The sequence below is a fragment of the Neltuma alba genome, unplaced genomic scaffold (genome assembly GCF_004799145.2).
Source record: "Neltuma alba isolate B1F8T4 unplaced genomic scaffold, ASM479914v2 tig00010369_pilon, whole genome shotgun sequence".
Lineage (NCBI taxonomy): Eukaryota > Viridiplantae > Streptophyta > Magnoliopsida > Fabales > Fabaceae > Neltuma > Neltuma alba.
Genome location: NW_021635274.1, coordinates 82,310 through 107,998, shown reverse-complemented (window position 1 = coordinate 107,998; position 25,689 = coordinate 82,310). Strand labels below are relative to the sequence as shown.

At 28.0% G+C, this 25,689-nt stretch overlaps 1 protein-coding gene and 2 long non-coding RNA genes across 4 annotated transcripts; all 3 read right to left on the bottom strand.

The window, feature by feature from the left end:
- Positions 1-2,420: 2,420 nt before the first annotated feature.
- LOC114756021 (uncharacterized) lies at positions 2,421-7,576 on the bottom strand. Its single transcript, XR_003741389.1, has 3 exons — positions 7,543-7,576; positions 3,079-3,222; positions 2,421-2,468 (listed from the first exon to the last, which is right to left on the bottom strand). It is a non-coding gene; the product is annotated as an uncharacterized LOC114756021 (long non-coding RNA).
- Positions 7,577-13,579: 6,003 nt separating this feature from the next.
- LOC114756023 (uncharacterized) lies at positions 13,580-20,771 on the bottom strand. Of its 2 annotated transcripts, none has more exons than XR_003741390.1 (3): positions 20,759-20,771; positions 15,250-15,321; positions 13,580-13,645 (listed from the first exon to the last, which is right to left on the bottom strand). It is a non-coding gene; the product is annotated as an uncharacterized LOC114756023 (long non-coding RNA). The 2 variants fall into 2 exon arrangements; XR_003741391.1 differs by lacking the exon at positions 20,759-20,771 and adding an exon at positions 18,031-18,067.
- Positions 20,772-23,120: 2,349 nt separating this feature from the next.
- LOC114756009 (LRR receptor-like serine/threonine-protein kinase EFR) lies at positions 23,121-24,726 on the bottom strand. The gene is made up of 3 exons (XM_028944920.1): positions 24,130-24,726; positions 23,976-24,057; positions 23,121-23,149 (listed from the first exon to the last, which is right to left on the bottom strand). Exons 1-3 carry the CDS (start codon positions 24,724-24,726, stop codon positions 23,121-23,123), a joined length of 708 nt encoding a protein of 235 aa, XP_028800753.1.
- Positions 24,727-25,689: the final 963 nt, after the last annotated feature.

Below are 25,689 nucleotides of genomic sequence, written 5' to 3'. Positions count from 1 at the left end.
AGTTGGTTTATAATGGACCCTTGCAATCTGTTGTCACTGAGACTTAACCGTTGCAAGCTATGTAACTTGTTAACCATATTCGGAATCAACCCAATCAAATTATTCCCATCTAAATCTAATTCCATCAAGTTCCTTAAATTTCCAAGAACTCCAGGTATAGCTCCACTAAATTTATTCCATGACAAACCCAACGTAATAAGTCTAGAAGCATTTGATGCAATGTGTGGAATTTGTCCAGTTAGTTCATTTGCATCTAACCGTAATGTCTTCAAGTTAGGAAGTCCAATTCCTAAATATGATGGTAGAAGGCCAGAGAGAGAGTTCCCATCAAGGCGCAAGAGTGTTAATGTTGAAATGTTGAATATTTCAGAAGGAATTGGTCCTTTCAAATTATTAGAGCTCATATCTAAGACCTCAAGTTTATCAAGTTTGCCTATGCCTCTGGGTACAAAACCTGTACATAAAAAATTGATGGGAATCATGACTTTAATAGAGCTAAGATAAGAATATATACAAATACATTTATTTCTATTATTTTTGAAATCTTTGACAAATTTTTAAAATAAAAAAATTAGGGGAATCTTAAAGACTAACTCTGAGATGCCATGGTTATAGATGATTTGTTTAAAAAATCAACGTTTTTGGTGTAATAGGAAATTAATAAATTTGTGAAATAGAAAAGAAACAATTGACAAATTGTCAATTGACACACAAAAAAACTGCGGAAGGATGCACTCTTCAATAAGGGATCCCCTGAAGGGAGTTCAACTTAATTGGAGAACAGTGGAATATGTAAGTATGTGCACATAACACGTGGGCACATTATATATGATGTTGAGCTTTTTCATTGAATAGAGTTTAAATTATATTATACAAAGTACTTAAATAATTTTGCCTTTCAAATTATAAATGTCAAGGCCGAGTGGCGTGTGTGTTTTGGTGTGTGCTAGCGAGTTCGAGCCTACTCCGTCATATCTCAAAAAAAAAAAAAAAATCAAGTGGTCCCATCAGGTCGTGATGCTATCTTTATTTTATTTTAGAATTGTATGAATGAATTTAATATCGAAAAACAAAATCTCATAGACTACCGTCAATCCATGATTTGATCTTTCGATAGTTTGGATTGTAAAGTATTAGCTATATTTAAACCCCCCAAACTATGAATGGTACAATATTAATAAAATGATGAAAACATAATCCCATTTTAAATTTAGTCTATTAGGAAAAATGATTTTAAAGACAAAGAAAAATAAAAATAATATTTTTATCAAAGAAAAAAAGATATAATAATCTCATAGTTGTAAAGAGGTCGGTAACCAAATATAATTGATTAGCTACAACTGCCGTGTAAAAAAATTGATTGGACTTATAAGAAGAGAAAATAAAGCAGATCATATTATTTGCATATAATAATATACACAATACATATGTGTACCATTAAAAAAAAAAAACTACACATGTCTTATTAATATTAGGAAGGAAAAGCAAATTTCTTAAAAAATTGCATGTGAGTCTATTAAGTTTAATAATAAAAATATTTTGCTCGTTGCCAATAAATCATGTGTGGCATAAAGCATTAAACTATTTTTTTCGGCAATTTTTCTCTCCAGGAGATTTTTTTATGGTACAGTTGAAGCAAGAAATTATGAAAGTATACTTTGCTCCTACTATTGATTTTGTATACTTCCTTTAATTTCAGATCTATTGTTAAAAAAATTTATTCAATTTCACATACAATTGAACATACAAAAGTTCTCTATAAACTCAAATGAATTTGAATAATGCGATTTAATAATTTGACTAACTATTGAAAACATCTTGTATTCTTGTTCATTAATATGAACTCACATTTGGTTGTATAAGCATTTTTTTAGTTTCATTTGAATTTTTTAAATTTTATTTGTAATTGATTTTCTATAATTATCTAAATAATTTTTTTGTTTACTGTACATTTTTCAATTCCTACGATATAATTTTTTAAAGAAATATTATGTGTGATTTTAATTACAGTTAAACAGTATAGAATTGTTACATTTTATATATAATAAAAAAGAATTTTTCTTAAAAAAAATATACTAAATAAGGAAAAACTATTTACATATAACTTTTCTGTCTTATTAATATCATGAAGTTCTGTCTATTCATAATCCTGGCTTTATTTGTTATTTTGGGATTGTAATCATATGAGTTCGATCATAAGTGCATACAAAATATTAAAAAGAAGAAAACAAACATACGTAAGTGCATACCTGTAAATAAGTTACCATCCAAATATAAACCTTTTAAAAATGTGCAGTTGCCTATTGAGTTTGGAATGCTTCCCTCTAAATAATTATAATGAACACCAAAGGTTTCAAGTAAAGGGAGATGATGACACATTTCTTCAGGCAAATTACCCTTGAAATGATTGATGCCAACAACAACCGTTCTCAAAGAAGGCATGCTCCAAAGAAATGAAGGAATTTCACCTATAAATAAATACAAAATATTTGTTAATTACGTGGTAGTATGACAAGCAACTTCCTAATAAACTCACACGTACACAAGCATATAAATAATACATGGAATTTTGATAATTAGAGGCTTAAAACTAATAGAAAATAACTTACTTTTTAGGTTGACAACGGTAATTTAAAATAGACTTCTCTACTATCAATGATCAATTGAACGTTAAATTTCTTTTCACATGTGAAGCAATAACTTTGGGGATGATAAGAACAGCTATAATGTGAAGTTCAGTTTTGCCATGAGTTTCACTCACAAAAATCATAACCAAGAGGGGCGGATGTGAGAGCAATGGAAGGTGTATTTTCTTCCCATTTTCTTTTCACATGTGAAGAGAAAGTTTGAAAGGAAAATATGGTGAGTCCCACACCCTATTTTTTCCCCCACTTTTTCTTCTTCCCACTTTTCTCTCCTATTTTCTCTCTCCTAGTTCTCTTTCATTCTAACTTTTTTCTCCATCCAAACAGGGGGTTAAAGCAATCTCAATTAAAAATTTTGCAAGCAATACAGAATAAGTATAAAAAAATAAAAATCTTTAAAACATAAAATAAAGAAATGGGTGATTGGGCATACCTGTAAAGAAATTCCATGATAAATATAATTCTTCCAACAATGTTCCATTGCCAGTTGATATTGGAAGACTACCATTCAAATTGTTTTTGGCTAGATACAACATTCTTAAAGAAGAAATGTTGAGGAGAGATGATGGAATCTCACCTGTTTCAACTTAAAAGAGGATAAGATATGAGTTATATATATTTTGATGAGAGAATTGGATGTATCATAAAAATCTTTTCAAATGCAAATCCTTTCATTAAAAAAAAAAAAAAAGCATTGCGTCCACCCATACATTACAAATATGGAACTTTTTTTAAAGCACATAATCAAACTGCCCAATGTGATTTTTGTTTCAAATGTGGTTTTTAAAATCGTCATCCAAACATATTTTTCATCTTTTTATTCTCAAAACTTATTTTTAAAAAAATTATGAAATTGTTCTGGAAAAAAGAATAAAAAAAAAAAAAAAGAAGCAAACAAGCTAATTATTTTCCACGTTATAAATATCAAGTGGTCCATCAGTTCATGATCTTATATTTCTTTTATTTTGGCATTGTAATCATTAGCTATATATAATCCACATTCTATGAATCAACAATATAATGAATAAAATGACCAAAAAAAAATCTCATTTTAGTTTTACGAGCTATGTATCTAAGCCTCTGCTATGAATATATAGAATATTAATGAAATCAAAAGATAAAACCTCATTTTAAATTTATTTTATCATGGAAGAATATTAAAAAGAAGAAAATAATAAAAATAAGAAATGATAATCTTAATGCTCGTAAAGAGGTTGACATTTAAATACAATTCATTAACAACAACTTTGATTGTGAAAACACTGAATGGACTTGTAAATAGAAAAATAAAATAGTTAATAATATATTTGTATAAGTGTACCAGCTTTAAAGGGGAAACAAAGCAGGAAATATTGTTCGCCAATAGGTACTCTATATATATATATATATATATATATATATATATAACTATACGCGTCTTACGCGCTGATCCCCAAAACTTGAATATTTGTATTATGCAGATTAATCAATGCATAAATATTACGAAGGGGGAAAGCAAATTTTGTCTATCAAATTTCTTACCTGACATTATGGCAATTTTGAAATTATGTATTTCTTTATTTATGTTTACGTTATGACATTTCTCAATCTGGTGTTGCATTTTTTGTCTTTATTTTTATTGAAATTTTTTTAAAAAAAATATACTTAAGGATAAGATATGTCCTTAGAAAGTTAATCTCACAATGTTAAAAAAATATAATTATTTTCAAAAATTAAATTTGTTACTAGCTAACTAAGTCCTATACAGGAACAATTCATTATCAATATTTATTGCCCAATTTAGATTATTGGTTTAGTAAAAATATTATGTTCATGGGAGACTTACATTTTTAGAAACACACAGAAAGACTTGCGTATTTAGAAACACAAAAATACTTATTTTCAAAAAAAAAAACCCTTTCAATTCATTACACTGTGTTTTATGCTTCAGTACATAGTTTATTATTCTGTAATTTAAATTCGATTAATTTATAATTTTAGATTTATTTTTGTTATCTTTTTCAGATTTGTGGATTAATTAATTCTGAGAAATTCCTATATATCATGTAAGCTGCATCCGTTTCATTCGACAAATAAGATTATGAGTTTCAAATAAAAATTAATAATAAATAATAAAATTAATATATATTTTATGTTATGCAAATTAAAATTAAATGTTCTAATTTCCAAACATGTTGCTTGTAAGGCTTGCTTAGTCTTTTTTTAAGAAAAAGCTTCAAAAAGTTTTAAATTATACGAGTACAAAAATAAAATTTGTTTTCAAAGACTGATAATCAGCCTAAAAGATCTGTTTGGGCTATTATTATGATAATATTCTTTTTCCCATTGGTATAACTAACAATTTCAAAAATCCGATGACAAATTTTTTTAATCTTAAAAAAATAGAAAAATGATTGAAAAAAAAGAAGAAATGGCCAAAAATACAACAAAATCTAAAGCAATATCCAAAGCGCAGGTTCATTCAAAATACACCTAATAAAGTGTTATAAGATATTTCCACAAATGAAAAAAATAATAACAAAATTTCATTTTCAATTTTTTTCTCAAGATTAAAACAAAAACAAAAACACACATATGGTCTAACACAGTCATATAATTAAAATTCTGACCTTGCAAATTGTTGTTGCTAAAATTATATATGGTGAAGCCATCTTATTGATCAAAGTATAAATGATGTGATAGACAATCCACTAAATTTTATTGCTAAAATCTAGTGGATTGTCCATAACAAAAGTAAATGAAAAAACATGCCATTGAATAAAAAATATGGGGGGAAATGAAAAAAATACAAAAAGATAAGAAAGAAGGAATCCCAACTGGTGCCATGTGTTGAAAGCACGTTGTGAATATAAGTAGGACATGAATAAATGTATATACGTATAAATTTCAATTAACACACTCTAAGCATGTTACAAACATTTATATATGTATAAAGCAATATTCACTTTTGAGATTAAAAGAAAGCATCACCATTAGATGTGTCTTTTCCCAAATAAAGAGAAAATAGAAAAACCGCATTTTACGAACACACAAACACATACATTACATGTACTTGTTAATAAGTTATGGCTCTTTGTAATTATTTTTCCTATGAACGCAGGCCTTCTCATGATTCTTTAAAATTAATGAAGAAAACAAAAACAGAATCTTATTTTAAAATTATTTTTCATCTTGAGATTAAAACAAAACAAAAATACACACGTGGTCTAAGACAGTCATATAACTAAAATTCTGACCTTGCAAATTGTTGTTGCTAAGATCAAGGTACTGGAGGTTTGTCAAGCTTCGAATCTCACTTGGAATGATTCCTGGAAAAATTATATATGGTGAAGCCATTTTATTGATCGAAGTATAAATGATGTGATAGTTAAGAGTAAAATTTTTTAAAAAAATGTCTTACACATTTTAAATATCAAGTGGTCCCGTTGGTTATTGATCTTATCTTTCTTTTCTTTTATGTTGGCATTGTAATCACAAGCTTAATATAAGTCCCATTATATGAACGAAAAATATGAATAAATGAAATGGCCAAAAAAAATCCCACTTTTGTTTTCCTCTAAATGAAGAAAATATTACCATAAAAAATAGAAAATTGTTGATGCTTTGTGATTATAAATCATTAGCCATATTTAAGCCTCCAATAGAAAAATGTACGGTAATAAAGGAATGAACAGATAAAATCTCATTTTAAATTTATTTTATTATCGAAGAATATTAAAAAAGGAAATAAAAGAAGAAAAATAAGAAATAGTAATCTCAATACTTGTAAAGAGGTTGGCATTTAAATATAATTCATTAATAACTCTTCTTGTGAAAACACTGAATGGACTTGTAAATAGGAAAATTAAAAATTTTATAATACTTTTGTATAATATGCATAAAGTACATATATAATGTAAAGGAATGTCCGTGAAAAATTGGAGAGAATTGAAAATGTATTATTCAGCAACAGTGAAACTGGGTTCATGCATGACACTAGATAATTGGCCCATATTTATACAGAAACACCGATACTAGAGACTGGGTTTTGAGAGTCTAAAGCCCAATACCCCCTATAGTTAAAAAATATAAGCATCAAATCTTTAAGAGGGATTATTTATATATATATATATATATATATATATAAGCTTGTTCTAGATTTGTTGAAGCATTTAATGCATTTTTTATTTTTCTCCCAAATTAATTATAAGCCTCACCATAAATGAGGATATTTTAGGACAATAAGTAATATATTTAACATATTTATTATTTTTAATCAATTTTAACCAACTTTTTGAATTGCATAAGTTATTTTATACTTATATTTTAAACTTAAAGGAACATAAATTCTTTACAAGACTTCTAACAACCCCTACACTTTGAAAAATAGAAACGGAATACTTTATTTATAAACACAAAAGATATTGTTTGCATATAGGTAATATATATATATATATATTGTTTGCATATAAGTAATATATATACACACACGCACACCAAAAAACATGTGTTCAAAGCACGCTACGAATATATGTGCGACATGAATATATGTATATGTGTGTAAATTTCAATTAACACACTCTAAGCAAGTTACAAACACGTATATATCTATAAAGCAATATTCGTTTTTGGGATTAAAAGAAAGCAACACCATTAGATGTGTCATTTTCCAAACAAAGGGAAAAATAGATAAACCACATTTTATGAGTAGACAAACACACACATTACAAGTACTTGTTAATAAGTTATGGCTCTTTGTAAGCATTTTTCCTATGAACGCAGACCTTCTTATGATTCTCCAAAATGAATGAAAAGAACAAAAACAGAATCTAATTTTAAAATTGTTTTTCATCCCAAGATTAAAACAAAACAAAAATACACATATGGTCTAAGACAGTCATATAATTAAAATTCTAACCTTGCAAACTGTTGTTGCTAAGATCAAGGAACTGGAAGCTTGTCAATTTTCCAATCTCACTTGGAATGATTCCTGGAAAAATTATATATGGTGAAGCCATTTTATTGATCAAAGTATAAATGATGTGATAGTTAAGAGTAAAATTTTTAAAAAAATGTCTTACACATTTTAAATATCAAGTGGTCCCATCAGTTGTTGATCTTATCTTTCTTTTATTTTGGCATTGTAATCACAAGCTTAATATAAGTCCCATTATATGAACGAAGAATATGAATGAATGAAATGCCAAAAAAGAAAATCACATTTTTGTTTTCCTCTAAATGAAGAAAATATCCCCAAAAAAAGAAAATCGTTGATGCTTTGTGATTATAAATCATTAACCATATTCAAACCTCCACTAGAAAAATGTACGATAATAAAGGAATGAATAGATAAAATCTCATTTTAAGTTTATTTTATTATTGAAGAATATTAAAAAAAAGGAAATAAAAGAAGAAAAATAAGAAATAATAATCTCAATACTTGTAAAGAGGTTGGCATTTAAATATAATTCGTTAACAACTCTTCTTGTGAAAACACTGAATGGACTTGTAAATAGGAAAATTAAAAATTTTATAATACTTTTGTATAATACGCATAAAGTACATATATAATGCAAAGGGATGCCCATGAAGAACTGGAGAGAACCGAATAGCTGTTATTGAGCGACAGGGGACTTGGGTTCATGTATAACACTGGATAATTGCCCCATATTTATACAGAAACACAGACACTGGAGGCTGGGCTTTAAGAGCCTAAAGCTCAATACCCCTAACTGAACATTACCACAAAATACTTCCTCCGGTTAAAAAATATTAGCCTCAAATCTTTAAGAGGGACTAACCTTTTTTTTTTTAATAACCTTGTTCCAGATTTGTTGGATCATTTAATGCATTTTTTTAATTTTTCTCTCAAATTAATTATAAGCCTATCTCATTATCTTTTTCACTTTTTTTTAACTCATTCTCTTTCTTTTATTTTTTTTTTTTAACTAATCCTCTCCCATTCAGCCTTACCATAACATTGTGTTTGGCTCGACAGAGGGAAGGAGAGGGGAGAGATTTTAATCAAGAGAAGGAAAGGGGAGGGTAGCTACAAAGTGGAGGGGAGGGAGGGGGAAGGAAGGGGAGAGATTTTAATGATATCCTGTTTGGATTGATTGGAGGGGAGGGGAGGAAGCAATTTTAATAATACCTTATTTTGTTCTAATAAAAAATTAACTATTTTAACCTCATAAAATTTAAATGGATTTTCTCACTTTTTTATTTTGTTAAGATATAACTATATATATAATACAATTCACCAATTTTGATTTACAAGACACAGTCACACACTTATAGGATATCAAGATAAAAAGTCATGAGTGATAGACTTCAATCAAATAAAAGACCTTCAAGGTGAAAGAAAATACCGACGGCCTGTTGGAATTAGAAGAAGAGAAAGGAAAAAAAATTTACAAATACTCACTAATTTTGGAGACAATTATCTCAACAACCTCTTGCTAGATGCTCAAAAGAAGTCTCTTATGTAGAAATGTTTACGCGACTGATTAGGGGTTAACAAATCGAAAAGATATATGAGGAATTAAAATATTATCTCTCATCTTCCTTCCAAAAAACCCCACTTTTGGAGGGGAGGCTAGAAGTGAAGAGGAGGGGAGAAGAGTCCTTCCCCTTTTTAAAAAAGATCTTAACCAAACGAGGGGAAGGGAGCAACTCCCCTCCCCTCCTAAAAAAATTACACCAACCAAACAAGAAGAGGAGAGCAGCTCCAAAAATCTCATACCAAACATAATGTAAATGATGATGTTTTAGGATAATAAGTTATATATTTGTCATATTTATTATTTTTAATTAATTTTAACTAACTTTTTGAATTACATAAGTTATTTTACACTTGTATTTTGAACTAAAAAGAACATAAATTCTTCACAAGACTTCTAACACTACCTCCATTTCAAAAAATAGAAATGGAATACTTTATTTATAAACACAAAAGATATTGTTTGCATATAGTTAATATATATATATATATATATAAATTGTTTGGATAGAAGTAATATGTGTATGTGTATATGTATGCGTCCTACGTACTACTTCCAAAAACTTGAATATTTGTGTTATTAGCTTTTAATATTGCAGATCAGTACGTTAAGTTTGACTAAATAATTTTTTTGTATATTTCCAATTAATCATGTATGGCATCAAGCATTAGACTACTTTTTTGTATAATTTCCTAATGATTTCTCACTAAAATTATACCAAAAAATTAATTAGAATGGTATGTTATATTTGTTTTCAACACATCTAAAATTACCTTTTTTAATTTTGAGAAGACAAAATAAATATATAAATAAGCAGACTATTCGGATTATAAGGATATCGCTAAATATAAACAGCTAATTGCAAATGACCCAAGATAGAAATATCATTAGTAAAAGTAAGAAATACTTCAACATTTTAATTCCGTGTGACTCTAAGTAGTGTTGTAGGGGGTCCTTTCAAAATTTCAGTTAACATACGTTAAAAAATGGTATTTACGAATATTACACACTCTAAGCATAATAATTATGTGTGTTTATCAAATTCTAGTGGATTGTCTATAACAAAAGTAAACGAAAAAACATGCCATTGAATAGAAAATATGGGGGGAAATGAAAAATAAAAAAACGAGAAAAAAGGAATCCCAACTCCATGTGTTCAAAGAATGTTGCGAATATATGTGGGACATAAATATATGTATATATGTGCAAATTTCAATTAACACACTCTAAGCATGTTACAAACACGTATATATGTATAAAGCAATATTCACTTTTGGGATTAAAAAAAGCATCACCATTAGATATGTCCTTTCCCAAATAAAGAGAAAAATACATAAACCGCATTTTATGAATAGATAAACACACACATTACAAGTACTTGTTAATAAGTTATGGCTCTTTTCAAGCATTTTTCCTGTGAACACAAACCTTCTCATGATTCTTTAAAATGAATAAAAAAAAAACAGAATCTAATTTTAAAATTATTTTCATCCCCGAGATTAAAACAAAACAAAATACACACATGGTCTAAGACAATCATATATTTCAAATTCTGACCTTGCAATTGTTGCTGCTAAGAACAAGGCTCTGGAGGTTGTCAAGCTTCCGATTTCACTTGGAATGATTCCTGAGAAAATTATATATGGTGAAACCATTCTATTGATCAAAGTATAAATGATGTGATAGTTAAGAGTAAATTTTTTTAAAAAATGTCTTACACATTTTAAATATCAAGTGGTCCCATCGGTTATTGACTTATCTTCCTTTTATTTTGGTATTGTAATTACAAGCTTAATATAAGTCTCGTTATAAAACGAAACATATGAATGAATGAAATGACCAAAAAAAAATCACATTTCTATTTTTCCTCTAAATGAAGAAAATAGCACCCAAAAAAATAGAAAATCTTTGTTGTTTTGTGATTATAAATCATTAGCCATATTTAAGCCTCCACGAGAAAAATGTACGATAATAAAGAAATGAACAAATAAAATATCATTTTAAATTTATTTTATTATTGAAGAATATTAAAAAAAAAGTAAATAAGAAATAATAATCTCAATGCTTGTAAAGAGGTTGGCATTTAAATATAATTCATTAACAACTCTCTTTGTGAAAACACTGAATGGACTTGTAAACAGGAAAATAAAACAATTTATAATACTTTTGTATAATATGCATAAAGTACATATATAATATAAAGGGATGCCTATGAAAAACTGGAGAGAACCAAATGTCTGTTATTCAGTAAAAGGGGAACTTGATTCATGTATAGCACTGGATAATTGCCCAATATTTATACAGAAACACAGACACCAGAGACTAGGCTTTAAGAGCCTGAAACCCAATACCCCTGACTGAACATTACCACAAAGTACTTCCTCCGGTTAAAAAATATTAGCCTCAAATCTTTAAGAGGGACTAACCTTTTTGTTTTTTTTAATATAAGCTTGTTCCAGATTTGTTGGATCATTTAATGCATTTTTTTATTTTTCTCTCAAATTAATTATTAGCCTCTCTCATTATCTTTTTCACTTTTTTTAACTCATTCTCTTTCTTTTATTTTTTTTAACTAATCCTCTCTCCCATTCAGCCTTACCATAACATTGTGTTTGGCTCGACAGAGGGAAGGAGAGGGGAGAGATTTTAATCAAGAGAAGGAAAGGGGAGGGTAGCTACAAAGTAGTGGGGAGGGAGGGGGAAGGAAGGGGAGGGATTTTAATGATATCCTGTTTGGATTGATTGGAGGGGAGGGGAGGAAGCAATTTTAATAATACCTTATTTTGTTCTAATAAAAAATTAACTATTTTAACCTCATAAAATTTAAATGGATTTTATGACTTTTTTATTTTGTTAAGATATAACTATATATATAATACAATTCACCAATTTTGATTTACAAGACACAGTCACACACTTATAGGATATCAAGATAAAAAGTCATGAGTGATAGATTTCAATCAGATAAAAGACCTTCAAGGTGAAAGAAAATACCGACGGCCTATTGGAATTAGAAGAAGAGAAAGGAAAATTTTTTTTACAAATACTCACTAATTTTGGAGACAATTATCTCAACAACTTCTTGCTAGATGCTCAAAAGAAGTCTCTTATGTAAAAATGTTTACGCGACTGATTAGGGGCTAACAAATCGAAAGGGTATATGAGGAATTAAAATATTATCTCTCATCTTCCTTCCAAAAAACCCCACTTTTGGAGGGAAGGCTAGAAGTGAAGAGGAGGGAAGAAGAGTCCTTCCTCTTTTTAAAAAAGATCTTAACCAAATGAGGGGAAGGGAGCAACTCCCCTCCCCTCCTAAAAAAATTACATCAGCCAAACAAGAAGAGGGAGCAGCTCCAAAATCTCATACCAAACATAATGTAAATGAGAATGTTTTAGGATAATAAGTTATATATTTGTCATATTTATTATTTTTAATTAATTTTAACTAACTTTTTGAATTACATAAGTTATTTTACACTTGTATTTTGAACTAAAAAGAACATAAATTCTTCCAATTAATTTTTTTGTATATTTCCAATTAATCATGTATGGCATCAAGCATTAGACTACTTTTTTTGTATATTTCCTAATGATTTCTCACTAAAATTATACCAAAAAATTAATTAGAATGGTATGTTATATTTGTTTTCAACACATCTAAAATTACCTTTTTTAATTTTGAGAAGACAAAATAAATATATAAATAAGCAGACTATTCGGATTATAAGGATATCGCTAAATATAAACAGCTAATTGCAAATGACCCAAGATAGAAATATCATTAGTAAAAGTAAGAAATACTTCAACATTTTAATTCCGTGTGACTCTAAGTAGTGTTGTAGGGGCCCTTTCAAAATTTCAGTTAACATACGGTAAAAAATGGTATTTGCGAATATTACACACTCTAAGCATAATAATTATGTGTGTTTATCAAATTCTAGTGGATTGTCTATAACAAAAGTAAACGAAAAAATATTCCATTGAATAGGAAATATGGGGGGAAATGAAAAATATAAAAAAATGAGAAAAAAGGAATCCCAACTCCATGTGTTCAAAGAACGTTGCGAATATATGTGGGACATGAATATATGTATATATGTGCAAATTTCAATTAACACACTCTAAGCATGTTACAAACACGTATATATGTATAAAGTAATATTCACTTTTGGGATTAAAAAAAAGCATCACCATTAGATATGTCCTTTTCCAAATAAAGAGAAAAATACATAAACCACATTTTATGAATAGACAAACACACACATTACAAGTACTTGTTAATAAGTTATGGCTCTTTTCAAGTATTTTTCCTATGAACGCAAACCTTCTCATGATTCTTTAAAATGAATAAAAAAAAATCTAATTTTAAAATTATTTTTCATCCCTGAGATTAAAACAAAACAAAAATACACACGTGGTCTAAGACAGTCATATAATTAAAATTCTAACCTTGCAAATTGTTGCTGCTAAGAACAAGGCTCTGGAGGTTTGTCAAGCTTCCGATTTCACTTGGAATGATTCCTGGAAAAATTATATATGGTGGAGCCATTTATTAGCCTCTCTCATTATTCTTTAAAAAAAATAAAAAAATATTAGCCTCAAATCTTTAAGAGGGACTAACCTTTTTGTTTTTTTAATATAACCTTGTTCCAGATTTGTTGGATCATTTAATGCATTTTTTTTTATTTTTCTCTCAAATTAATTATTAGCCTCTCTCATTATCTTTTTCACTTTTTTTAACTCATTCTCTTTCTTTTATTTTTTTTAAAACTAATCCTCTCTCCCATTCAGCCTTACCATACATGAGGATGTTTTAGGACAATAAGTTATATATTTGACATATTTATTATTTTTTATCAATTTTAACTAATTTTTTGAATTACATAAGTTATTTTAGACTTATATTTTGAACCAAAAAGAACAAAAATTCTTCACAAGACTTCTAACACTACCTCCATTTAAAAAAAAAAATAGAAATGGAATACTTTATTTATAAACACAAAAGATATTGTTTGCATATAGGTAATAAATATATATATATATAAATTGTTTGCATAGAAGTAATATGTGAATGTGTATACGTATGCGTCTTACGTACTACTTCCAAAAAGTTGAATATTTGTGTTATTAGCTTTTAATATTGCAAATCAGTACGTTAAGTTTGACTAAATAATTTTTTTGTATATTTCCAATTAATCATGTATGGCATAAAACATTAGACTACTTTTTTGTATATTTCCTAATGATTTCTCACTAAAATTATGCCAAAAAATTAATTAGAATGGTATGTTATATTTGTTTTCATTACATCTAATTTTTTTTTAATTTTGAGAAGGTAAAATAAATATATAAATAAGCAGACTATTCAGATTATAAGGGTATCACTAAATATAAATAGCTAATTGCAAACAACCCATGATAGAAATATCATTAGTAATAGTAAGAAACACTCCAGCATTTTAATTTTGTTCGACTCCAAGTAGTGTTGTATGGGGCTCTTTCAAAATTTCAATTAACATACAATAAAAAAAAAAAAGATATTTGCGAACATTACGCACTCTAAGCATAATAATTATGTGTGTTTACTAAATTCTAGTACATTGTCTATAACAAAAGTAAACGAAAAAACATGCCATTGAATAGAAAATATGGGGGGAAATGAAAAATAGAAAAAAAAATCTAGAAAGAAGGAATCCCACCTAGTGCCATGTGTTCAAAGCACAATGTGAATATATGTGGGAGATGAATAAATATCTATATATTTGCAAATTTCAATTAACACACTCTAAACAAGTTACAAACATGTATATACGTATAAAGTAATATTCACTTTTGGGATTAAAAGAAAGTATCACCATTAGATGTGTCTTTTTTTCAAATAAAGAGAAAAATAGATAAACTGCATTTTATGAACAGACAGACATGAACATTACATGTACTGGTTAATAAGTTATGGCTCTTTTTAAACATTTTTCCTATGAACGCAGACCTTCTCATGATTCTTTAAAATGAATGAAAAAAATAAAAACAGAATCTAATTTTAAAATTATTTTTCATCCCTGAGAATTAAAACAAAACAAAAATACACACATGGTCTAAGACAGTCAAATAATTAAAATTCTGACCTTGCAAATTGTTGCTGCGAAGATCAAGGTGCTGGAGGTTTGTCAATTTTCCAATCTCACTTGGAATGATTCCTGGAAAAATTATATATGGTGAAGCCATTTTATTGATCAAAGTATAAATGATGTGATAGTTAAGACTAAAATTTTTTTAAAAAAAAAAATGTCGTACACATTTTAAATATCAAGTGGTCCCCTCAGTTATTGATCTTATCTTTCTTTTCTTTTATATTGGCATTGTAATCACAAGTTTAATATAAGTCCCATTATATGAACAAAAAAAAATGAATAAATGAAATGGCCAAAAAAAATCCCACTTTTGTTTTCCTCTAAATGAAGAAACTATCACCAGAAAAAATAGAAAATCGTTGATGCTTTGTGATTATAAATCATTAGTCATATTTAAGCCTCCACTAGAAAAATGTACGGTAATAAAGAAATGAACAGATAAATCTCATTTTAAATTTATTTTATTATTGAAGAATATTAAAAAGGAAATAAAAGAAGAAAAATAAGAAATAGTAATCTTAATACTTGTAAAGAGGTTGGTATTTAAATATGATTCATTAACAACTCTTCTTGTGAAAACGCTAAATGGACTTGTAAATGGGAAAATAAACAATTTTATAATACTTTTGTATAATATGCATAAAGTACATATATAATGTAAAGGGATGCCTGTGAAAAACTGGAAAGAACTTAAAATCTATTATTCAGCCGAAGGGGAACTGGGTTCATTATGACACTGGATAATTAGCCCATATTTATATAGAAACATAGACACTAGAGACTGGGTTTTGAGAGCCTAAAGCTTGATACCCCCTGATTGAACATTACCACAAAATACTTCCTCCAATTAAAAAATATGAGTATCAAATCTTCAGGTGGGACTTCTTTTTTTTTTTTTATAAGCTTCGTTTCGGATTTTTGGGTCACTTAATGTGTTTTTTTAATTTTCTCTCAAATTAATTATAACCCTCTCTTATTATCTCTTTGACCTTTTTAACTCATTCTCTTCTTTTCTTTGTTTTTTTTTAACTCATCCTCTCCCCCATTCAGCCTCACCATAAATGAGGATGTTTTAGGACAATAAGTTATATATTTGACATATTTATTATTTTTAATCAATTTTAACCAACTTTTCGAATTATATAAGTGTTTTACACTTATATTTGAACCAAAAAGAACATAATTCTTTACAAGGCTTCTAACACTCCCTCCATTTAAAAAATAGAAATGGAATACTTTGTTTATAAACACAATAGATATTGTTTGCATATAGGTAATATATATATATATATATATATATAAAAATTGTTTGCATAGAAGTAATATGTGTCTATATGTACGCGTCCTGCGTACTAATTCCAAAAAGTTGAATATTTGTGTTATTACCTTTTAATAAATGATTTTTTAGATATTCCAATCAATCATGTATGGCATAAAGCATTAGACTACATTTTGGGCAATTTATTTATGCATGAAAGAATTTTTTGGTAAAATTTTAGTGAGAAATCGTTAGGGAAAATTTTAGATAAAAAGGCCTGAAATTGTGATATTATAACAATATTCTTTTTCTTATGATACAAGCTCACTAAGAATCTCAAAATTTGGATGACAAATTGTTTTTTATTCTTTTAAGAAGAATAGAAAAATGATTAGAAAAATGATTGAGAAAAAAAAAGAGGAGTGCACAAAAATATAACAAAACCTCAAAAAAAAAAAAAAAAAGAAATGGAGACAACACCAGAATCATTCCAAACATAACTAACAAACTGTTATAATCAAGATAAAAATAGAAAATTCAATTTGTAAGTTTCGAGCATCTAGAAATTAATAGACACATCATTTTATATTTCTCAATTCCAAATCAAAGTCAAGGAGTGCAAACTCAATTTCAAACTGGAAAATGACATCTCTTGTGATTACGTCAAATTAAAATTAATTAGAATGGTATGTTATATTTGTTTTCAATACATCTAAAATTATTTTTCTAATTTTGAGAAGCTAAGATAAATATATAAATAAGCAGACTATTCAGATTATAAGGATATCGCTATATATAAACAGTTAATTACAAATGACCCAAGATAGAAATATCATTGGTAAAAGTAAGAAATACTCCAGCATTTTAATTCCGTGTGACTCTACGTAGTGTTATATGAGGCCCTTTTAAAATTTCAATTAACATCCAGTGAAAATGGTATTTGCAAATATTACACACTCCAAGCATAATAATTATGTGTTTTTATTAAATTCTAGTGGATTGTCTATAACAAAAGTAAACAAAAAAACATGCCATTGAATAGAAAATTTTGGGGGAACTAAAAAGTACAAACAAACTAGAAAGAAGGAATCCCAACTGCTGCCTTGTGTTCAAAGTATGTTGCGAATATAAGTGGGACATGAATATATGTGTATACGTATAAATTTCAATTAACACACTCTAAGCAAGTTACAAACATGTATATATGTATAAAGTAATATTCACTTTTGGGATAAAAAGAAAGCATCACCATTAGATGTGTCTTTTTCCAAATAAAGAGAAAAACAGATAAACCACATTTCATGAACAGACAAACACACATGACAAATACTTGTTAATAAGTTATGGCTCTTTTTAAGCATTTTTCCTATGAACGCAAACCTTCTCATGATTCTCTAAAATGAATTGAAAAAAAATAAAAACAGAGTCTAATTTTAAAATTATTTTTCATCCCCGAGATTAAAACAAAACAAAAACACACACATGGTCTAACAAAGTCATATGATTAAAATTCTGACCTTGCAAATTATTGTTGCTAAGATCAAGCATCTGGAGGTATGTCAAGTTTCCAATCTCACTTGGAATAATTCCTGAAAAAAATTATATATATGGTGAAGCCATTTAATTGATCAAAGTATAAATGATGTGATAGTTAAGAGTAAAATTTTTAAAAGAATGCCTTACACATTTTAAATATCAAGTGGTCTGATCGGTTATTGATCTTATCTTTCTTTTATTTTGGCATTGTAATCACAAGCTTAATATAAGTCCCATTATATGAACGAAGAATATGAATGAATGAAATGGCCAAAAAAAATTGCATTTTTATTTTCCTCTAAATGAAGAAAATATCACCAGAAAAAAATAGCAAATCGTTGATGCTTTGTGATTATAAATCATTAGTCATATTTAAGCCTCCACTAGAAAAATGTACAGTAATAAAGAAATGAACAGATAAAATCTTATTTTAAATTTATTTTATTATTGAAGAATATTAAAAAAGGAAATAAAAGAAGAAAAATAAGAAATAGTAATCTTAATACTTGTAAAGAGGTTGGTATTTAAATATGATTCATTAACAACTCTTCTTGTGAAAACGCTGAATGGACTTGTAAATAAGAAAATAAAAAATTTATAATAAATAGGAAAATAAAATAATTTATAATACTTTTATATAATATGCATAAAGCATAAGTATAATGTAAAGAGATGCTCAAAAAAACTGGAGAGAACCAAAATCTATCTATTATTGAGCGAAAGGGAACTGGGTTCATGTATAACATTGGATAATTGGCCCATATTTATACGGAAACACATATACTAGAGATTGGGCTTTGAGAGCCTAAAGCCCAATATTTATAACTGAACATCACCACAACATACTCCTGCCGATTAAAAAATATAAACATCAAATATTTAAGAGGGACTGATTTTTTTATAAAGCTTCGTTCCGGATGTGGTGGATCATTTAATGCATTTTTTAAATTTTATGCCCAAATTAATTATAAGCCTCACTCATATTATCTTTTTGACCTTTTTTTTAACTCATCCTATTTCTTTTTTCTTTTTAAACTCATCCTCGTTCTTATTAAACCTCACCATAAATAAGGATGTTTTAGGATAATAAGTTATATTTTTTATATGTTTACTATTTTTAATTAATTTTAACTAACTTTTTGAATTGTATAAGTTATTTTATGCTTATATTTGAATTAAAAGGAGCCTAAATTCTTTAGAAGACTTCTAACACCCCTCCACTTTAAAAAATAGAAATGAAATAAACACAAAAGATATTATTTGCATATAGGTAATATACATATATATAAATAAAAATGTATATATATACGTTTCTTACGTACTAATTCCAAAAACTTGAATATATGTGTTATACGGATTAATTGATGTATAAATATTAAAAAGTGAGAAGCAAATTTTGTCTAACCATCAAATTTTGCTAAAAAAAAAAAAATATCGCAAGCCAGTACGTTATGTTTGACTAAATAATTTTTTTGTACGTTTTCCAATTAATCATGCATGGCATAAAGCACTAGACTAACTTTTCAGCAATTTATCTTTGCATGAAAGAATATTTTGGTACAATTTTAGTGAGAATTCATTAGCAAAAATTTCAGATAAAAAAACATAAAATTACGTTATTTCAATTCAGGTACGTAATAAAATTATAGAAAATAAGAAAAATCAAATTAGAATTTTGAAATTCATGAAAAATTATAAAAATTTCCCATTTTTTTAATAACTTTGGAACTCCTTGCCGAAGTATTTTATATTTTTTGCCTAGGACAGTGGGGTTGGTGGGATTTAATTTCCAACCAGGTGTTAGCTAAAATTAAAAGTAACATCGTAATGCAAAAAAATAATATAAGTTCACTCTTTTATTTTAGCTTTCACTCGTGATAACAATTTATTTGAAAATTAAAATATCATAATTTCAGGCATTTTTATCTGAAAATTTTCCAAATCATTAAGTATATTTGCTTAACAAGGAAAAAAAAGTTCCACATAATGTATAATGAGTCTACAGTTATTACGTTTTCCCCTTTCTGGATGTTTCTTTTAACTTCAAATTAAATAATTATTAAGAAATTACCAGTGAAAACTTTTATGTTCAAGAGCGTTATTCAATTTTACCAAGAATTGAACGTACAGAATTATTCCAATTTTTTTGGCCAGAAAATTGTTCCAATTCAATGCGAATGAATTAACATATTTGTCCGTATTAGCAATTTATAATATTAGTAAATAATAGTTTTCTACTGTTTTTAATGATATATTTCATTTACATGTTATGTCTACGAGATACAAAATTTATATTTTTTCTTATAACATCGTTCAAGGCTTACTCATTTTGAAAAATAACACTGATATGCTCTAATTCATAATATAGAACTAGATTTATTTTAAAAAAACTTGCCATCAACAACAAAATGGAGGGGAAAATTACTGACACAGAAGGAATGCCACACCAATGAAAGTTAATGACAAATTTTGATTAATATTTTTGTTCAGTTTAAATATTTTATTTCATGTTTTGACGTGTGAAAATAAAATTATATATAAAAGAAAGCATATCCAGTTTGAGATTAAACAAAAGCATCAAGTTCCATGTCTTTAAAATTAATCTAGAAAAATTATTATTGACTAAATTTGTAATATTTAAATTAAATTAATGACTTATCAAAATAGTAAAAACAAAATTTTAGACAACCGCATAATTAAAGCTCTTACCTTGCAAGTTGCTGCTGTGAAGAGACAGCCACTCAAGTTTGGTCAAATTTCCAATGTCAGTTGGTATGTCTCCTCCATTGAATTTGTTACCCCCCAATTGTAACTCTACCAATTCCTTGCATTGATGCCAAATGGAGGGTATTTTGCCAGACAAATCATTTTCATCCACATAAAATGATTTGAGTTTTGGAAGCCCAGAACACACATTTGTTGGCAGACTCCCAGATAAATTATTTCTTTCAAGTCCAATGTATTGTCGCACTGAACTATTAAATATGGAGGTTGGGATAGTGCTTGAAAGCTGATTACCTCCAAGATATACAAGATATATTGTATGAAGCTGTTGGAGATCACCAATTTCATTTGGAATGGCTCCTTCCAATATTAAATGATAAACAATACGTCAATATCAACTTTCATAGCATGCGCATTAACTATCATATGTCATAATAAAATGAGCAAAAAATCCGCTATTGAAATAATTAATATGCATAGCAAAAATTATTTCACTCTATAAATATTGAAAGACATAATCAACAATTAATTTAAGTTAAATACTAGAGAAGTTAAGAGTGTGGATTTTTTTAGGTTTTTTTTTTCTTGCTGTTGGGTTTGACCATGCACATGTAAGATTTTTTTAAAGTATGTATTTTTAATTCATATTTATATTTGCCAATCAAATGTTGCATTTTATGTCTGCATTTTTATTGAAAACAATTTTGAAAATATACTCAAGGATAAGATATAACCTTACAAAGCTAAGCTGACAGTGTTAAGAAATATAATTATTTTCAAAAATTAAATTTGTCACTAGCTAGCTAAGTCTTATATAGGGACAGTTCAAGATCGTTGGTGTAGTTGACAAAAATATTATGTACATGAGACATATTGGCATTTTTGAAAACACACAGTAAGACTTGCGCTCTTATATGAGAAATAACATTAGTACATTCTAAATAATAAACATAACGATACTTATTTTCAAAATAGAAATAACCCTTTCAATTCAGCTCAGGTAATAACATAGAATAAATATTTTGGATATGGGGATTCATTACATTGTTTTATGTTTCAGTTTAGTTTATTTTTCCGTAATTTTAATTAATTTAAATTTATTTTTGTTATTTTTTCAGGTTTACGCCAATTCATCATTTCTTTCAAAGCACATATTTTTTGGAAGACTCCAAAAAAATTATTTTTGTTATCTACAAACTTATTTAAAATAAAAGTGAATAATATATCATAAAATTAATATTTTATATTATCCAAATTAAAATTAAATGTTCCATTTTCCAAACATATTGCTGGTAAGGCTTACTCTCTTTTTTTTTTAATTAAAAAAACTTCAAAAAGTTTGTAATAGCATGATAATAATAAACATCGTTTTCAAAGATTGATAATGGGCCTTAAAAGATCTCTTCAGACTAATATTATAACAATAGTCTTTTTCCCTATGGTATAGGGTTACTAACCATCTCAAAATTGAGATGACAAATTGTTTTTTATTCTTTTCAGAAGAATAGAAAAATGATGGAAAAAACAATAAGAAATGCATAAAAATATAACAACAACTAAAAAAAAAAAAAAAAGGAAGACAACCCCAGAATCATTCAAAACATACCTAACAAACTGTTATAATTAAGATAAAAATAGAAAATTCGATTTGTAAGTGTCGAGCATCCAAAACTTAATTGACACGTCATTTTATATTTCTCCAATCCCAAATTAAAGTCAAGGAGCGCAAACTCAATTTCAAACTGGGAAAATGACATCTCTCGTGATTACGTCAAATTAAAATTAATTAGAGTGGTGTGCTATATTTGTTTTCAATACATCTAAAGTTAATGTTTTTTTTTTAAGTTTGAGAAGCTAAAATAAATATATAAATAAACAGACTATTCAGATTATAAGGAAATCGCTAAATACAAATAGCTAATTTCAAATAACCCAAGATAGAAATATCATTAATAAAGGTAAGAAATACTCCAGCATTTTAATTCCTTGTGAGTTGTGAATCTAGGTAGCGGTGTATGGGCCCCTTTTAAAATTTCAATTAGCATCCGGTAAAAATGGTATTTGCAAATTTTACACACTCTGACCAGAATAATTATGTGTGTTCATTAAAAATTCTAGTGGATTGTCTATAACAAAAGAAAAACCAAAAAACTTGCCATTGAAAAGAAAATATGAGGGAATGAAAAAGGAAAAATTACACACAGCTCTCACAGAAGATAATTAATTCTGACAAAGTCCCTGAAAATTCCCAAATGCTTCCTGAGTCCCCAGGAACCTTAGAGCAAAAAATTAAAATCGTGAAATTACCTACTTGCCTTCACCGAATGACAACATGCACCGCATACAATTACAACCTACACAGCAACCAATCACAACCTACATTTGAGTCATTCACAACATGTACAACCCACACTCAATCGAATGACAATATGCATAGTATACAATCACAACCTTTTCAATCCGTGAGGGCAAGGAGGTAATTTTACAATTTTAATTTTTTGCTTGGAGGTCCATGGGAATTTAGGAAGCATTTGGGGATTTTTATGGACTTTTTCATAATTAATTGTTTTCTGTGAGACCTGTGTGTAATTTTCCCAATGAAAAATACCAAAAAAGTAGAAAGAAGGAATCCTAGCTGGTGCCATGTGTTCAAAGCAAGTTGTGAATAAGGGATCGCCATAAAGCACGTCTTAACTATTTAAACTTCTAAAATTCAACTCGCCATAGCTTTTTATTTCACAAATTGAAAAAAATAAATCTCATCAATATCAAATGCTAAAAAAAAAATGTGAGAGTCGTATTTTTGAGAAACAAGTCTTCTGCGTTTTGGAATATCCTCAAGAACCATTTGGTATGTAATGACAAATAAAACCCATTCTATATCTTCTAAAACGTCATGACCTAAGTAATTCCTAAGAATTTAAACAAATTTTTCTTTCACAATGATATAATTTGCATAGATTGACAGAAAAAAAAATCAATATTAGAACTGAGTTATTCAATATTAATAACGAAAACTTGAATTCTATGCTTTATCACGTTACTTTATAAGTAACTTCAATTTGGAGAACGAAGGATCATTAAAGAACAACCACATTCAATGCACCCAAACACACGATTATTGAGAGTTTATATCCAGATGAATAAATAGACTAGTTTTGAGCAAACACAAATATAAATATAAAAATTAATCCAAACATACCTGACAAACTATTATAAGACAAGTCTAGCAGTTCAAGTGAAGATAAGTTGGAAATTGTTTGGGGAATTGCTCCTGAAAGTTTGTTCATTGAAAGTTGTAAATTCTTCAAGTGCTTTAGACTTCCTATCTCAGGTGGAATGGTACCTTCAATGATATTAGAGTTCCAATCCAAAGTCTCCAACCTTGATAGATTGAATAGAGATAATGGAATAAACCCATTGAGACTGTTACTTTGAAAACTCAACTGCTCAAGCATAGATAAATCGCCTATCCATGTTGGAACTTGTCCATGAAAGTCATTATAGCTCAAATTGAACAGTCTCAATCGACGTAATTGAACAAGGTCTTGAGGAATTTGACCATGAAAGTTGTTGTTACTGAGATCAAGATCAACCAGAAAGGAGAGATTTCCTAGTTGTGGAGATATGCTACCCTCAAGATCCATGCCACCAAGATTCAAGGAATGGACCCTTCCATGACGAGTATTGCAGGTGACACCAACCCAACTGCAAGGAGAAGAAGAGACAGACCAATTAGCTAAGAAATTGTATGGATCTGAAGTGATATGGGATTTAACGCAAAAAAGTGCAGATATGTCGGTGGTGATGTTTGTCTGGGTCCAAGCTAAGCAGGATAGGAAGCAATGAAGTAGGAAAAGAAAAACAAAGGGAAGAGGTTTTTCCATGTTTTGCACAGCAGACTTATCAAATTTGCAAGTGTTGTGCATCCAGCAATTAACATACACGTCCATTTATACTTCTCCAATTCTAAATCAAAGTCAAGGCGAGGACGTTAAATTTCAAATTGCAAAATGACATCTCTCGTGACTACATTAAAAAATAACCATAAAAAAGTGAACACTAAAATAAAATATATTGCGTGATTGTGATTAATTACAGACTTCCAAATAAAAAAGCTTTTTAATTTTTTGTATTGTACTTCGTTTAAAATTGATTTATATTCTCTTCTGTTTGTCTTGTGTGGCTTTAATATTCCCATAAACACTTTTTTTGCCAGATAATATTTTGATACACATACAGTAAAGTAAGTTGTATAATTAAAAACGGTATTTGCCAAGATTACACGCTCCGGGATGGAAACTTAAAGATTATTTTGTTACACCTAATAACTCAGATCTGAACGACATGTTATAATACATATATTTATACAATAACAGATAAAAAAATTTATATAATGGTAGATAAGAGCAAAGAAAAAAACTTCAGATGCTGGGTGTTTTTTCATGAATACTTTTAGAGTATTTAATCACCTTATCCCTTTTTTAAAATGTTAATTTTGACGTAGTCTCAATTTGCAATTTTCAACTAGTGTGTCATCTATTTTATTAAAAGTAGCCTTCAATTTATTTTAATTAGGGAATTTTCAAAATGAAAAATACATCCACAAAAATAAATTTATAAATAACAGCTAAGTATAAATAACATCTGAATTTCTTTAAGACTAACCAAACAAAGATATTGACAAACCACTAAACCAAAATATATTCCAGTTAATACCAACAAAGAGTTGAGCATAGATGAAATCGGCATTCCAAAGATTAAAGTTATCCCCAAAAACAAGTTGATGAAATGACTCCATAAATACGTTAGTAATGAGAGAGTATAATTCCACTTCCTGAACCGCATTTTCATTTCCATTGCATTATTTCATTCATGGTCAGTCTTGTAGGCCATAAACAGAGAAAAAAAATTAT

Bases quoted from the DNA above. Each gene is read 5' to 3' on its own strand.
- LOC114756009 (XM_028944920.1), bottom strand. From the start codon at position 24,726: ATGGACGTGTATGTTAATTGCTGGATGCACAACACTTGCAAATTTGAT. The intron at 24,058-24,129 runs ATCATTGAAGGT...CTTTCAATGAAC, and splicing joins CTTTGGATTGGAACTCTAAT to AAACTTTCAGGAGCAATTCC. The intron at 23,150-23,975 runs GTATGTTTGGAT...ACTCAAATGTAG, and splicing joins GTCTTATAATAGTTTGTCAG to GTTGTGATTGGTTGCTGTGT.